Here is a 17,755-nt window from a genome sequence, read left to right as displayed (position 1 = left end):
GTTTGTGTTCCAGGCCCCTCACCAGCTTTGTTGCCCTTCTCTGGACATGCTCCAGCACCTCAACATCTTTCTTGAATTGAGGGGCCCAGAACTGGACACAGTAAGATGCAAACTCACGACTCTGTGCAGGTTGAAACAGTGCGCACAGTAACAAACCGAAACTACTTAGTATTTAGGAGCTCTGAAAAATGTGTGAGAACCATTCTGCCTCATTACCTTTGGGTTTGTAGCAAGGAGTGGGTACAATACATTCTTCTTTTATGTGTGGCTTTGTTTTAGGACTACACCCTCCTGTATGCATTCCTCTGTGATCAATGCAAAGAACCACACGGTATCTGAGTCCTTGTCCACAGGTCACAGTACACTGGGGGACAAAAAAGACAAAAACAAAACAAAACAAACAAACAAAAAAGAGGTGTGTTTGTGTGGTATATCACATAAGTGATAAATAAAGAGGCATGTGCAATAGAAGGGTGTGCACATCAGAGAGTAAAATATGGTACAGGAGCACACAACTTTGAACATAAATTATTGACAATATTTAGTAGTTATGAATAATATTTTCCATTTTGACATGTATGTTTACTTATTTGAGACATTTTTCTGCTGGATTTCTCTTACAGTGTCACTTTCTGAACTTTTGCTGCTTGGCTTGTGCTCATCTGTCCCATACCAGATATACTTAGTAACACCCTATCAATTTCATCTGGAGTCACTTCGGTTGGACAAAGTACTGGACCATACATGTTAACAGGAATGACAGTTATTGTGGAGCATCAAACAGAATGGGAAGCTATTCAGGCTTTCTCTCCCCAGACTCACTTTGCAATCAGTCAAGAATGCCTTACCTGTGAGTAAGCTAGCTTAGCACCTAAAATGGATGGTAAAACTGCCCTCAAGATGAAGTCATTACGTACAAAGTCAAAATACTTCTCTACTTTTGTAGGAAGACATTTCAAAGACTGTTACATTTGTACAGAAGGAAACGTGCCTCAGGAACAGACAGCTGCAAGTATTGCACAGCAGAGTCATTTACAGCTTTATGTATTTCTGGAAATCTCTCAGCAACTGATGATATTCATTTTATGGCTGAGAAGTTGCAGTAAACATATATAATTACTTAATGGTGTTTTTTTAGTACACTTCATTTATGTTCTCAGTTTATTATTAACAGAAGACCATCAGTTAATGCTACAGATCTGATGTATTTTTTCATCATTCTCCTTTGTCATGTTGATTTTACTAATACATTACTCCTGAGTTTTCAGTTACACAAGTAGTAGCATTTAAAATGGAGCTTGTGATAATAGAATCATAGAATCACAGAATGGTTTAGGTTGGAAGGGACCTCAAAGATCATCCAGTTCCAAGCCCCTGCCATAGTTAGGGACACCTCCCACTAGAACAGATGGCTCAAGGCCTCATGCAACCTGGCCTTGAACACCTTCAGCGAGAGATCATCTACAATCTCCCTGGGCAACCTGTGCCAGTGTCTCACTACCCTCACTGTAAAGAACTTCTTCCTAACTACTAGTTTAAATCTCCCCTCTTCCAGTTTAAACCCATCACCCCTTGTCCTGTCATTACAAGACCATGTAAATAATCCCTCCCCAGACCTCCTGTAATAAGGACCTCTTAGAATTCTCCATCTCTTACTGTTAAGTGACTGACACCAGTTTCCTTTAACGAGCAGATGGCAAGGAGATTTGGGAGCATTGCCAGCTGCTCCTGATGTGACTCCTGGAGTCAGGATGCTGGGATGCTTGCTCACAGCCTTTCACAGCACTTGGTGCTGATGCTGCCATGTCTGGGGGTGGGCATTAGGTGCTCCCCAGGTGGGGACACTCAGCATGAGAACACATCAGGTTTGGTATTATGTCAGCTATGTAAGATTAAATCAGTGTGTGGAGGGGGGTGTCTGTGTATATGTAAGGAATCTTAGTTAAAAACAGTAAACAAACTTGTTTTGGGGAAAAAAAACTCAAACACAACACCTCACCCATCCTGGCTAGATAGCTGCTCACTCTGAGTAAGACAGCTACTTGTGTGTAGGCTGCTTTTATCTTCATCGGTGTTTTGGTGGTCAGAGCCGCTGTTGTTATTACAAAAAGATAAAAATTAGGTTGGACTGGATGATCTTCGAGGTCTCTTCCAACCTGGTTGATTCTATGATTCTAAGGACAGAAAAAATAGTGAATATTTCTACTTCCATAATATCTCCAAACTACAGTTAAAAAAACATACACCTGATGCAGTAAATACAAACCCTACAAAGATAAGCTGATTACCGGAGACCATTCCTGAGCGAGCCACTTTGGACAGTCAAATATATTGCAAGTCTGGACAACAGGCATCTTTGGAGTATACATGCATTTCCATTCTTCTACGGGGCTGATATGCCCCTGAATATCTTCTTCCACACATGAGATGCTGCGGCTTTGAACACCCCTTCCACAGGATGCGGAACAGGCAGTCCAGGGTGTACTTTCCCATCTGGCAAGAAAAGCCCCACAAAACAGAGAGGCATCAGGAAAAGGAAGCCCTACTGGTCCTACTTCAGCCTACATTCCTCAGATGCATGTACTACCCCCAGGAGGGGTTTATTTCTGATTAATGTTAGTAAAGAACGATAAATATAAAAATAGCCATCATATATATATACACACACATATATTAAAATAGCCACAGAAGCTAAACAGTCTCATGGCTGCTGTCTTTAAGTCAGAGATTAGTAACATGTGACTCCTCTCTTCCACTACCCCAATGACAAACAGTAGGGCAATTCTAAATACTTTAGATTTCATTTATTTTATTTAATCACTTGGATTATCATCTTTTGACAATTTGTCATGTTCTGAGGAATCTTTGTCACAAATCACTGGAAGCTCAGTGTGATTTGAAGATAATGATCTTTTTGCGTGAACTTGCATGGAAACAGTGTAGTTTCTTTCTAAGGAAACAAGTGAGTTGAGCTGGGAAAAAAAAAAAAAAAAAGGAAAAAAAAGGTGGAAGGAAACTACCAGCAAAAAAAGTCTTGACTTCAGTTACAGGATACTTGGCAGATAAACCACATGGGCTTTGTTTCCTTGCAGGAGAGGAACAGAGAAACCATCTTTTCTCTACAGGTGCCATTTGAGAATGCAATGATAAATCCACACAACAATGTGTATGTTCTGAAAACAGGAGAACAATCTTTGTCTTGCTTTGATGCATATGTAAAAATCTCTTAGTGGTTTTATAAGTGTATGTGTCTCTGTCCACAGTAAACACTGTAGTATTTCCTCTCTTAAATTCAAGCCATTTTCACAGAGAGGGTCCAGGATTGTTGTCATGATCCAGTGTGTCTATTCCAATACAATACTGTGCTCACCTTATGATATAACGGTGTGCATGTTCTATCTATCTGGAAACATTTCAGCTTTTTTTTTTCTTATTCCCCAAAGGCAAATGTCCTTCTGCTGAGGACGTTAGCAGCAATGTTTGAAACAATGACTTTGGTCAGAAGTTTAAATTTCTTGGCTTTGAAAACTGGAATTTTGTGGAAAAAAAGCCCACCTGCCCCCTTTTTAAGGCAAGAAGGGAAAAAAACAACAAAGAAAGAGAGAAAGGTGAAGGTTTTTTTCCTCCCACTTAAAACAAAGGAGTTGTTTTTATTAAGTAACAATTACCTGCTCAACAGGTTTCCCAGCATACAACTAAGGTTTCTCACTACTATGAATCTGAATGAAGATAACTGAAACTCATGAACAGTAAGGACTGCTGCAGCCAGTTGGATCCAGCTTTTCCAATGCATAAAAATAGGTGGCATGAGGGAGTCTCTGGAACAAGTTTTCAGATGCCCTAGGCAACCTCAGCAATATCGAGCAGCTTAAATTTAGGCAAGTAGTTTGGTCCTCAGATTTTGTATGAGTGTAAGATAGGAAGGTGAACTCTCCCTGTTGCACAGCTCTTAAAAGCAGGTGTCACAGATTCTTTCAAGGTACAAAGGCTAAATAGTGCTTTGTAAAAGGAACTGGAGGTGTGGTAAAAGGAAGCACTATAAACACTGTACTGTACCTTTCACCCTTTGTCATAATATTCATGGCTGAGGGATAGTAGTAGGGGAATCTTACAAAGATGCATTTGAGATTTATTTTCCATTTTTCATGGAGTGTTTGTCACTCTCCTCTGTGTCTGGCATTAAGTTCCACTCTCAGACTCTTAATGTAGATTTTCTCTGGCTTCAGGTTTGGGAATTTTTTGGGTGGTTGTTTTGTTTTAGTTTTCCTGTTTGTTTGTTTGCTTTTTCATGTGTGTGTGGGTTTTTTGTGTTTGTGTTTTTTTTTTTTTTTTGTTTGCCTAAACTCTGCAGATTCAGAGGAATGACAATTTTTATCCCCTGGAATTGGGCCTGTCTGTGGGCTGATGCCCTGTTTGGTTTTCTGCTGCCTCTGAGGTTTTGAGAATAGATGTGGCTGTATCTTGCGACTTGAAGCAAGGGAAGAAGACCTGTGCCCTCTTCCTGGGCTCATAGGAACAAATGCCCATGTAAGGGAAAGGAAGAATGGGAGAAACAGCAGTTAAATACCTGAGGGAAATAGGAGGGGAGATGACCTAGCCAATAGTCGTGGCCTGAGCAACTGATGGGGAAGACTAAAACAGAACTGTGTAGCTGAATCCATAGTGCAGTGTATTCATAAAAGGACTGCTATGAGTTGAGACCATAATCCAGAACAGCCTGACAAAATAGCCTTAACCTGTTGATCATTTTCAGGGAACGTTTCTATGTTTGCTTTCAGCATTACTGAAAGTTAAATATCTCAGGACATTTTGGTGCTTTATTTATGATTTTCATCAGCAGTAAAAAAGCCTCTGCCTAGATGCCAACTCAGGATGCTTTTTCCTGAAATACAATCTCTCTGCTGAATCATCCTGTATATAAAGCTATTGTTCCCTGTTCTTTGTGCATGATTGAAACAAAATCTGTTTTATTTAAAGCTAGAGTGTTGAGCACTCTAGCTTCTATATTCCTTACTAATAGATGTTTATTTTTTTGAGGTTAGTGGACACCAATATGTTGGGTTGTTGTTTCTTTTTTTTTTTTAAATAAAGAATGGAAAAAAAACCCAAGAAAAATAATTAGATGCAGGACTATATTTTTAAAGTACATCTCATGAACGTTTAGTCATAATGACTGTGTGTGCATAGCCATAAACACTTAGCAAGGAAGAGAAAAGTTTAATACAAAGGTATTGGTGATAGTGTCAGTATGAATGGCAGCCACAATGTCTGGCAAGTAAGCCGTTCTTTTCCTTGTCTTCTCACGGACAACTTGGTGTGGGTCCCTGATTAGGCTGGATAATATGCTGAATGTAAATAGACTGTATTTGCACACTGATGCTGAAAGGTTTCTACATTAGGCCTCACTATGATTTGAGGAATGAACTGTACAGGGAGGTGGTGGAGTTGCAGTCCCTGGAGCTGTTTAAGGAAAGATTGAATGTGGCACTTACTGACGTGGTCTAGTCAGTGTGTTGGTATCAGATCATAGGCTGGACTTGACAATTTCAGAGGTCTTTTCCAGCCTCAATAATTCTGTGATTCTGTGTGAAAGGTCACTTCCTCACCAGAATCAGACTAACATGCTGTCTAGGGGATTCCTTCTGTCATTTTGTACAACATGACATGATAAACTAATGAAGAAGAAAACACAGCTACCAAACATTTTTATCAGCACCAATTTTATTCACTGCTTTAAGAGTAATTGGTCATGTGATTGCTTCTGTGATAAGTTAAAGTCTTAGATTAAAGATGTTGTAATCGTGAGATAATTATTAGCACAAAATGGGCCTTAATTCCTGCATGTGATCTCTAGTTTCTTAGAAAACACAATGAACACCCCTGGGGAAGGCATTGGGATGGGTTTGCAGGATCAAAACACAACAACAATACTGTCTAGACCCCAAATCTCCCAATTTATAAGCATGCCAAAAGCAGAAGTACTGGAGAGAGAGAAAGTTTCATTACAAAGCTACAGGTTAGTATCCTTTTCAGAATGATTGAAAAGAAAGAAAAAGGAAAGGTACAACAGAAGAGGGAAGAGGAAGGCTGGGGATGAGGGAAGAGGGAAAAGAGACCACATACAACAACTGTGCATTTCTGCTTCAGATAGAATACAACTTAAGTTCTTCATCAATTTATAATGACAGGATAGCACTTGAACCTCTTTAGGTTAATCTACAGGAGTTTAGAGCAACAGAAAAGCAGCATCTCTTAACTCAATTTAAGAGAGTAAAGCACCAATGCAGAGAAGGAGGAGGAGAAGTTAAAGTAAATGTATTTGTTAACCCTAGAAGCTGGTTGATTGGTTTACATACCGAGGAAGGGGGTGGTAGAGGTCATAGGGCATGATCTGCTTGTATCCATCACTGTTAGGAACAATAATGCCAACCCTCTGAGTAGAAGGTACACATAATAAAACAAATACTAAATGATTATATCATACAACTTACTTTACACATAAAAAAAAAAAAAAAAAAGGAAACAAGATATTTTACCTAAATTACTATCACATTTTAAACAAAACTTGTACTCCCATTCTGCTATTTCTGGGTCATTCAAAGAATAAACATCCACTTTCTGTTTCATTCTTATGAATATATAATTGTTTGATTGAAAATCAATTCACTGATACAAGTGACCCAAACAATATTTAAATTTATGGTATTACTATCTGCCATTAAAATAAAACAAATCCTACCCCAATATTTTCCTGAAGTTTGGATCTGAAGTCACTGAAGAAAACAGGGAGACTTCTATCTACTTCAGAGACCTATAGATCAAGTCCTGTTTAAATCTATTACATAATTGTTTCTATTATTCAGATAAAACATCTGCTTTCAGAGTGACCAGGATTACAAATCTGGGGAATCCCAGTGCAATTCAAATCTGCAGTTCTAGTCTCTCCACTTTAGTCCAAATTCATTCGTCTTCAGAATAGACTCCTTATTTGAGTTTTTCTGTAAGAAAGAAGGATCTGCAGAAAGGAGTAATATGTCAGGCTGGTGTTTTTTTGCGGTTGGTTAGTTTTGCTGGTGTTGCAGCTGCCTGGCTTAGTTTGCTGATCTGAAGGTTATAGAAGGCAATGGTGTAGATCAAAGCTAGTAATTACCTGAACCATTACTGTGCTAGTTATGGGTGAGATGCATGTCATTTGTTGGCCACTACAGGATCTCACTGAATTACTGGTATGCAACTTAATCTGTTGTCTGCATGTTTTATAATTTCTGACTCACAGTAACTTCTGATGTTGTTTTCTAATTACCAGGCATCTCTACTAACATCAAACAGATCCCAGGGCACCTCATCTATTGATTTCATCAAAAGCACTGTGCAATGAGTGACTTGGATGGAGCAAGTGGGCAGAAACATCAAAGATGGAATGTTAATTGCATTGAAGTGAAAAGCGTGTCCCTACCTCAGTTATGGAAAGAGAAAATTGACTGAAGATAAGGAAAGTGTGTTTTGAGACCCTCAAACAGATAAGAGATGCTAGGTATGCTGCTACAGATTTCTGCAAGGGGAATAAGCAAATGACAGGGAAGGGAGAAAGTATTCTCAGTTCTCCAGATAATTCACGGAAAAATGCTGTAAGCTTTCAAAGGAGCCCTGTCATACTAAGGCTAAAGAGGTCTACTCTCCTTTCAGTCAACCGTTTTTATGTGCATAACTTGTCCATGATAGGAGAATGGAGCCCATTGTGTCTTCACAGTGAGGAGTCAGTAGCAGGTCAACATGCTGGAATTTACCAGCCACAGCATGAGAAGGCACTGGAGCCCTGTGAGTGTAATGAGGACCAGACAGCACCTTTTAAGTTTACCAGCCTCTGCAGCCACAGGAGCCCTCTGTGTGAGTGGGTACATTTGTACATTCAGAGAGCTGCTTGTCCCTGTGCAACAGAGGTAGCTCTGGCACTAGGAAACTTGGAAAAGACAAATTCACCATTTACAGTGTGGCAAATGAAGAGTCTTTTCAGACCTAGACTGATGGACAAACACTTGGAGAAGTTGTGTACTGATATTTTAAGAAGATGCAAAGGGACTTTCCCTGAGGGTTTTTTTTTGTTTGTTTTTTGGTTGGGTTTTTTTTTCTGTTTGTGCTTAAGGAATCTGATCTTCTCAGCTCCTCAGCTTCCTGAGGAGTGGTTGGAAAGAAAGATTAATATACCAAGTTAAAAAAAAAAGCACCTGCTACTTAAAAAAGAAACATATTTCAAAGTATTTCTCACTCAGCATAGTGAAAAATGCTTTCTTTCTAAAAATCATGATCTGTATGTATAATCCAAGTCTATGCATTAAAAGTCTTCAATAAAAAGTATCTCAGAGATTATTTTGGTGAATCTTGTACTTTTATTACTGTCTACAACTACCTGAAAGGACATTGTAGCCAGGTGGGGGGTGGCCTCTTCTCCCAGGCAACCAGTAATAGAACAAGGGGACACAGTCTCAAGTTGTGCCAGGGTAGGTCTAGGCTGGATGTTAGGAGGAAGTTCTCCACAGAGAGAGTGATTTGCCACTGGAATGGGCTGCCCAGGGAGGTGGTGGAGGCACCATCCCTGGAAGTGTTCAAGAAAAGACTGGATGAGGCACTTAGTGCCATGGTCTAGCTGACTGGCTAGGGCTGAGTGATAGGTTGGACTGGATGATCTTGGAGGTCTCTTCCAACCTGGTTGATTCTATGACACTATGATTCAACAAGCAAAGTGGTATAAATTCCATGAATCTATCATGGAATGATACTACTATAAATTCCATGAATCTATCATGGAATCATACTACTATAAAAAAGATAGAACAGATCTAGTTTATTGGCTTTGTTCACTGTCCTGTACTCAGACAATGCAAATGAACACAACAAACAATAATAGTTCCTCCACTACACTGAGATTTCTGCCTGATGTAGGAGTAGCTACCAGGACTCATTCACACAATACATAAAGCAAATTGGCAGAAGAAGGTGTATAAAGCAAATTATTTTGAAGAGCTGTCACGTTCTCATCTATCTCAAATATCTTATGCCTTTGAGATTAACAAGTTCCATCATATAAACTGCTGATGTGTTATTTTTCCTCTTGAATACTGGCAGCTTCAGCTCAGTTGCTCTTTCAAGACACATGTCCAGCTGGAGCTGCATATGCCAGGGTCTGTTGTATCCAAGCCTGACATCTCTGCAAGTGTTTAGGTCTCTCCTGGGATGAGTCCCTGCAGCTGGATTGCTTGAAAGTTGTGTTTAGCATGGTCTTCCCTGGTAGCCTTTCTTCCTTAGGCTACTCCCTTAGAACAAAAGTCAGACATGAATGCCTTTCTTCTGTAGCTCCCTGAAGATTCTCTCTCCATAAAGGTGCAGCCCTTCGCACCTCCCTCCTGTGTACCCATGGTTTGCAGGTTGGCTATATGCTGCGCTGAGCAGCAGCATGGGGACTAGAGCAAGAAGAGGCAGTAGAAGGACAAGGGCATCTCCTCTCAAGGTATCTCAGGGCGGTGCAGCTCTGTACAGGTGCTGGGGTGGAGTAGAGATACAGGTCACTCTTGTTGCTCCAGCACTGATACTCCCACATCTAGCCATGCCAGTGCCCAGCCTCTGCAAGACACTCACATTTCTCCATCTCACAGCCCTCATTTCTAGTGTGGGCTCTGTTTTCCTCGGGGTTTTCTACTGGCAGTGTCACAGTCACAACGCTGCCTTCATTCTTGGGTGGCTGGAGCTGTTACACCACTTTGCTGATGGGGACTGACACAGTAAATATTTAGGCCTTTGCTGAAACTATTAGACTTGATAGCAAATGATCCTCATAGCAGAGACTACAATCAAAATTATGGTCCAAGGTATGTCTAAGGATATTGACAGCAATCATCAGATAATAATACAATCTTGAAGCAGCTTAAGTAGACTGCAAATATCTAGCTCATTAAGTGAAAAGAAACACTTGGAAAACCTGAAAAAGTTCACCACAAAAGGCATGTCTCTGAGAGCCATGATTATCCCAGGACAGATGACAAGCTTGTGGAAAAGCCCTCATGCTACAGATCTTGCCACTAAAGACAGTGTACAATACTGCACCATCCCTGCACAGCTCTCTGTGAAGAGGCCATTATGTGACATGCTACAAGAACAACCTTTTGCCCTGAGAAGCAGGTATCAAGGTCCCCATATAGATGGTATGTGTTAATGTTTCCCATTAAAACTGCCACAATTTCCATTCAGAGCTGGAGCAGATGACATCACCAGTAACACCACAGGTACAGGCAACACTGGCTTTTACAGGTAGCGAGAATCGCACTTCTGTTACACTATGAGTAGAAGTTATGTTTCTGGATTCTGGACCACCAGAATCTGAGATACAGATTGCATCATGGCTATGTTATTGTATTACACTCTATCAGTGTGGAACCTGAAGATCTACTACATGTTTTGCATTTTTACATCCTTTCACGTGGTCTTAATACTTTACAGATTGGTCAGACAAATATCTCCTATCTGAACAATTCTTAAATGGAATGTCAGCAGATGCTTAAAAAATCTACTTAAAAATACAAAGAACTGCTGAGAATTATATCCTTCTGTGTCAACCTCCACAACACCCTCACATTTTAGACAGCAGGTATGTTCAGAACAATGGTATCTTGTTTATAAATTACCTTTTTCATATGGTAGAGGTTTCAAATTTTAACATGTAGTTTATTTATCATAGCCATAGCTTGCTAGAACCTAATCCCTTCAGAGGCTTGAAATTGGTGTTTTCAGTTTGAAGCAGCAAAAATAGTTCCTTTGTGTAACATGACTGTAATGCTTTAAAAAAACTTCTCCCTTTTTGTTAATGTGAATATTTTTTTTCTATGATCAGTGTTTGAAATAAAGATGGAAATTTGTTGTCATTTTCCCTTACTGGAAGTTAACTGAATGTCCAGCAAAAATCTGTTAATGAATGTCTTAATACTGCCTGCAATTTTGGGCTCTTCTAGGATTTAAATCATAGAATCATAGAATCAGTCAGGGTTGGAAGGGACCACAAGGATCATTTGGTTCCAACCCCCCTAACATGCCCAGGGACACCCTACCCTAGATCGGGTTGGCCAAAGCCCCATCCAGCCTGGCCTGAAACACCTCCAGGGATGGAGCCTCAACCACCTCCCTGAGCAACCCATTCCAGGCTCTCTCCACTCTCATGCTGAACAACTTCCTCCTCTTGTCAAGCCTGAACCTATCCATCTCCAGCTTCACTGCATTCTCCCTAGTCCTGTCACTCCCTGGTATCCTGAAAAGTCCTTCCCCAGCTTTTTTAAAATCCTTTTACCATGCCTCAAACATTATGGTTTGTCTATTTTTCTTGACTCTTCAGGCACTAGGAGATCCACTTTTCTTCTTTTATCCTGCCTTTGAACTCAGGTGATCTCAGTTATGACTACAAAAACACTGACATTGTTATCAGCTCCTTCTCATCCACAGCTCCTGTATCTGGAGGGGTACGTATTACCATTTCTATTATTTCCAATTCCGCCTGAAAACTTAGAAAGTGATTCCTTCCCTGCTTCTCTCAATTGGTTTTGGCCTCCTAAGCTTCTTCCCTTCCACTTTTTCATTCATCACTTTAATTTAGTTCTACAGCAGCCTTGGCAGTACCTTGGTAGATTCTAAAATCGACCCCATAAATACACAGTTGGAATGACTCACGTTTCTTCACTGTGCTCTCTCATTTACAGGTTGTATGCACTTTGCTGTTAACAATCTCTGTTTCTTATGCTGGTGCAAAAAAATGTGGTTTCTCTTCTGCTTTGACAGCTAAAATACTCATGTTTCATTTTTCCCTGGAATGTCTGTCTCCAGCTATCTTAAGGATCTATCATATTGGCTGTTGAAATTAAGACCAAACCCAGCAGTCAAAAGCAACTGAGATTCAGAGTACACTGCATCATGCTAAGGCTTTCTCAGCGCTGTTGTAATAAATGAACAGGACCAGGGTCAGTGGGTGGAAGTTGAGACATAAGAGGTTCCATGTGAACCTGAGGAAGAATTTTTTCACTGTGAGGGTGACAGAGCATTGGAACCAGCTGCCAAGGGAGGTTGTGGAGTCCTCTTCTCTGGAGATATTCAAGAACCATCTGGATGCGTTCCAGTGTAATCTGCTCTAGGTGGTCCTGCTCTGACAGGGGGAGTGGAACAGATGATCTTTCAAGGTCACTCCCAGCCCCTGACATTTTATGATTCTATGATTCTACTAAACGTAGAACTTAAGTAAAAATGCAAATCCACAGAAGTGAGCATTTGCCTAACACAGAGATCAGGAAGGAGCTTTGTCATGATCAGTGTGCTGTATCTGTGCAGAAAGCTGTGGTTGTGTCAAGAAGCCCAGTATCTGCAGTAAGTATGCAATGTATTATGTGAGTGAGTATTCAAAACTAAGTTTAGATCTATCATATGTTCTAGTGGATGGCAATAACAATAACTGAGTAATTACAACTCATACCTCTATCTATGTTTGTTGCTGTCTACATTAGAAAGCACAGCCTGTCTTTTCAGGAACATGCCAGCACTTCAGTTTTGCTCATCTTCCAGAAAGAACATAATGAACGCTCTGCTGCTGTGATACTTGGCTTATGAAGCGTGGAGACTTGTGTTGCAGATAACAGGATACTCTGCATTGTCCTTTTAATCAAACATATTTATTCATCCTCACTTTTTTTTTTTTTTTCCTTTGAAGGAAATATGTAACAGTTATAATTCAAATGTCTTTCAGCATTGCCCAGGAAACTGTATACATTTATACATTACCAAGTATGCTGGGGACTTGGGATTACTCTGAAAGACTGTAATATCCTAGCAGTCCTTTGTGTGCTTTTAGTTACATTTTATTGCACTAACTAGATTAGCCAAAAAGTAACAACTAAAAAGTACAAATTTATTTAAATACTGTTTTGCTGATGCCTGTCTCCATCACCACTCAGTCAGGATGTGGATCTCAAGTGAGGGAGGCTAAATAAGACATTGATGGCATGTAGGGATTTTAAGAGACTCTGCCACGCTGTGCTAGTTTGAAGCTAGCTAGAATGTTTTGGTGAGAAGAACTAGATTACAGGCTGTAAAAGGAAAACAATGGTGACGTCTACTTCACTCATAGGCCTGCTGAGATGTATAGGAACAAGAAACAAAACCACAGATAACCACTCTCACTTGGGCTGCTGGCTGAGCTGCATCTTACTCTCTAACCTCACCTTCCATTTTTGACTAATCCACTTTGCTTCCTAACCTCCTGGCTGAACCTCTTGTTGTGGAGGGCCTGTAGGCCAAAAGCAGGCGTATTTATGCCTGCTCTGCCTGGACATGTCTCTGCCTGCACCTGGAGTCCAGGCCTGTGGGTTTTACCCAGTGTGGTAGGGTTCGGCTCACTGCCAATCTGATTGGTTCATTTGAGTGGCCAACGAGACCATCAACTCTCGGCCCACAGTTGATAAATAGGGGTGCACAGGCCACGTGCAGCCTTCCCCACATTGCTTGCAGCTCTGCCACATGCTTGCCTGCCTGCCTGCCTTTGTATGAGTGCCTGGTGTGCACATTGCCATGGGTTGCTGGGAGCAGACCCACTTGTCTGCGTTCGATCGGCCTGAGGAGCAAGCGTTGGACCCGTGCTCAGACTGCATGGAATCCTGCCTCTGCACCTGGAGATCCTGCCTGCGTACCCCTGGAGAGAGCAGACAGCAGAATCCAGCAGCAGCAAGGAGCAGAGCCTGCCATTTCCCCTGATGCTGGAGGATTTCAGCCTAGAAGTCCACAGGCAGAGATCCTGAAGAATTGGACACTTGCAGTAGGCTGACACAGCCCCGGAGGGTGATTAATAATTGATAAGAATTGTGAGTAGATGCCTCTGTAATTTCTATTATCTCTGCCATAAAGCAGAGAGCAGTTTTCAGCTCAGCTTTGCTGGGCAAACAGTACAAGACCTCAGGTGGCATTGAGCCACGGGGAAACTCTCTCTGTTAAGTTTGAATGTTTGCTAGTTATTAATAAGTTTTCTGTAGACAGATATATATATCCTAGAATGTCTTCATAATCGTGTAAGGAACTCTGTAATATTAAAGTTCAGTGGTTGGGGGTGGCAAGAGTTGAAATATTGGAAGTTATTAAATACATATATTTTTATAAATACCCTCTTGCATTAATTAATTTCTCCCCTCTGCCAAACCAGGCATAGGCACTGAGAAACCCCATCCGCGACACCTCCATTCTTCCTTGGGACTGGCGTAAGGTTGAGAGTGGTAGGGGGAAGGTGAAGGGGTGGTTGGGAGCTCCTCCTGTGGACTCAGGTTTCTGGGAGAGTAGTTGTGTTTCTGTATTACCTTTTTACCTTGTATATTTCTGCATATACTGTAAATATCTGCTTGTATATTGTGCTAGCTGTAAATAAATAGCTTCATTCATATTCCCAGAGCCGGCTGAGACTAGTCTGGGTGATTTCTAAAGTGTGGGGGGGTAGGGAACGCCCAAACCATCACACATGCCTATCTCACAAGACACTGATTACCACTCTTATTTAGGTGCCCCTTCACTTCAAGCAGGAAAATAGCATGTATAAATTATGCAAGTTTGATAAGTAACTTCCCATGTACTGTTCTTCTGAGTATGGGAGCACCTGGGTTTGCAGAAAGAAAATTTGCTTATTTTACTACTCTTGTTAAGTTGGAAATTTTTCTAACCACGATACCAACAATACTGCCAATTATTGCCACAATAGGCACAATAAAGTAAAATGTTCTTATGGATCATGGGATCACAGGATATTAGGGGTTGCAGGGGACCTAAGAAGATCATTGAGTCCAACCCCTTTGTCAGAGCAGGACAATACTACCTAACACAGATCACAGAGGAACACATCCAGACAGGCCTTGACAGTCCCCAGAGAAGGAGACTCTGTGCTCTAAGTCTAAAAAGGCAACTAATTGCAGGCTCACCCAATACTCCTAGTACTCATTTAAAATTTTCTTTCACCCTTCCCTTTGCTGAAAATATGAGCTTTCCTATAATGACTCCTCAGTTGCTTTATTTAGCACCTTCATGGTCTTCCATGATTACTTTCTGTGCCATTCATTGGCACACCATTGGAAATTAATCAGGTATATCTCACTGAAACTGAGGTTGCAGCAGAAAATGAATACCTTCATTTCATGCTGGAGCAGAGGAGCTCCCACATGACAAAGACACTGCAGTGCCAGGACATCCTCACTGCTTCTTTTCCTAAACCCATTGTTTTGCTTCACCTACCCTCTTCTTCATGACAAGAAAGCATTGAGATTCCAGAATTTACTATGGATTTCATCTAGTTTTCTGTATGGGTTGTTGATGCTTAAATTCTTCATTTTGAAAAGAATAATTTGTAATTTGGCATTCTGTGAGATTGTTTCCAAAAAGTCAGTGCTTTCTAAATGACCTTTCCTCTCCTCAGAGGAAGACATACAAGAACTTTAATATAGTAAGCTGCAGCCACTAATATATTTGTTACCTTCCTTCTTTCTTTCTTTCTTTCTTTCTTTCTTTCTTTCTTTCTTTCTTTCTTTCTTTCTTTCTTTCTTTCTTTCTTTCTTTCTTTCTTTCTTTCTTTCTTTCTTTCTTTCTTTCTTTCTTTCTTTCTTTCTTTCTTTCTTTCTTTCTTTCTTTCTTTCTTTCTTTCTTTCTTTCTTTCTTTCTTTCTTTCTTTCTTTCTTTCTTTCTTTCTTTCTTTCTTTCTTTCTTTCTCTCTTTCTTTCTTTCTCTCTTTCTCTCTTTCTCTCTTTCTCTCTTTCTCTCTCTCTTTTTCTCTCTCTCTTTCTCTCTCTCTTTCTCTCTCTTTCTCTCTTTCTCTCTCTCTCTCTTTCTTTCTTTCTTTCTTTCTTTCTTTCTTTCTTTCTTTCTTTCTTTCTTTCTTTCTTTCTTTCTTTCTTTCTTTCTTTCTTTCTTTCTTTCTTTCTTTCTTTCTTTCTTTCTTTCTCTCTCTCTCTCTCTCTCCCCCTTTCTCATGCTGCCTACTGTGCTGCACTTAACCACCTTTTAGCAAAGCTGCATAAGCAGATCAAATGGTTTAGATTATATAAATGAATAAAATAAATGTTTGTGGTTTATTAGTAGCTGCAGACTGACTTTCAGTGAAGTCCAGGAGATACAAAGCAAGAACAGATTGGTCCTTCAGTGGTTTTCCTCCTTTCCTCATGCATGGGAAATCTGATTCTGGCAGGTTACTATTTTTACTATTTACCCTCTGAGGAATAATGCTTGGCTGGGGAGCAGAGATTAATCTTTTGTGTGAGCCCAAAGAGTGTTGATGTTTAGAACAAATTCCCATGTTACATTCTCACAAGCTGTTATGACTGGAAGTAAGCTTTTTATTAAGGACGAAATAAATTAAAAAAAAAAATCAAAAAAACTATAATCAGAATGACTTTAAATCGTGATGGCAACTATTTTTCAACAGGATTTTTATCCCAAGAGTAATTTTCTCATCTCAGCAACATTTAAGAGATGTGTACTGATAATGGCATGGTATAATTAACAATCAGATTTCTCACATTTTATAAAGTTTGATAAGGCAAAACACAATCTGAGGGAAAGAAATAGCCATTAAAAATAATTATTTTCTACACAGTACACTATTTGGATACGAAAGAGGTTGGAATATGTAGGCAAAATGACACTGTAAGCAATAACAACTGAATATTTTCCTACTTTACTACCTTAGAGCCTTTTAAAACTAGAGTTTACTGACCTTGCAGGACAGGGATCCATATTACATTCCTGAAGCTTTGGCTTTGGCTTGATATTTTCAGGGTAGTAGTGACAGTACTGATCTGTTACTACCCTGTTGCTTCTCAGATCAAAACACTCAGCAGATGTCAGTTGATAACCTGCAATATGCAGTGGAAGAAATAATATGTCATGCAGTATTCCTCACTCTGAAGTGCAGCTAAGTTCTTGTCATTTAAAAAACTAATGAAAATGACCAGCACTTTTGGACATAACAGCTGCTGTTTTACAAACCAAACTGAAAACAGCAGCTTAAATCATGTTATAGGAAACAAAAGATAATGAGTGCAGTAAAAAAATCAGAAACCTAGAGCAAAAATAAAAAAAAACCCCTAAGGCTGAGGTTTCTCAGCCACCAGGTGTGGTAGTATGGGGGTTTCTCACCCTCTCATCCCCCTTCCTCCAAATTCACCAGACTAACTCAGCTGTCTGGAAGTTAATGAATGAAGCTGTATTTACAGTGTGCACAATTTTCAAGCATATATACACAATATATACAGACATTTACAACTATATACAATTATATACAAGTTAAAAGTAATACAGAAACACAAAGCCCCTCCTGAACAGCAAAACTGCTCAGGAGGGCTTTCAAACCAACTTCCCCTTTCTTCCACCCCTCCTCCCTTCTTTCAGAATCTTTTATATGCAGGGGATGAGATGTGGGAAGCCATGTAGGAGTTAGCAGGAAAAAAAATATTAGATCGGGTTAAACAGGTTCAGGCAGAGGAATTAGTGGAGCAGGAAGCAACCAGACAGAGACTGACTGACTTTGTTTATATCTTTTGGCAGAACAAATGGGTGATAAAGACATAATTATTATTTTATTTTCACAGCCAATGATCTAATTTCACTCATTAAAATATTGCAGTTAGCCTCAAACCAGCACACTCATACGTTCAGTTTCAGTTGATAGGGTAAATCTGCTAGTGAGGAGAAGGGCAAAGAGAAA

At 40.1% G+C, this 17,755-nt stretch overlaps 1 protein-coding gene across 1 annotated transcript in view; it reads right to left on the bottom strand.

Moving 5' to 3' along the window:
• The window catches only part of ADAMTSL1 (ADAMTS like 1), a 207,889-nt gene that overhangs the window by 86,922 nt on the left and 103,212 nt on the right, over positions 1-17,755 (bottom strand). The window contains exons 9-12 of the mRNA XM_064140676.1: positions 16,766-16,904; positions 6,357-6,407; positions 2,289-2,493; positions 217-364 (exon numbers count right to left, since the gene is read on the bottom strand). Of these exons, the coding sequence (XP_063996746.1) occupies positions 217-364; positions 2,289-2,493; positions 6,357-6,407; positions 16,766-16,904 (543 nt within the window). The remainder of the gene's footprint in view (positions 1-216; positions 365-2,288; positions 2,494-6,356; positions 6,408-16,765; positions 16,905-17,755) is intronic.

This window comes from Pogoniulus pusillus, chromosome Z (genome assembly GCF_015220805.1).
Source record: "Pogoniulus pusillus isolate bPogPus1 chromosome Z, bPogPus1.pri, whole genome shotgun sequence".
NCBI classification, from domain to species: domain Eukaryota; kingdom Metazoa; phylum Chordata; class Aves; order Piciformes; family Lybiidae; genus Pogoniulus; species Pogoniulus pusillus.
This window is presented reverse-complemented; position numbering and strand designations above follow the sequence as displayed.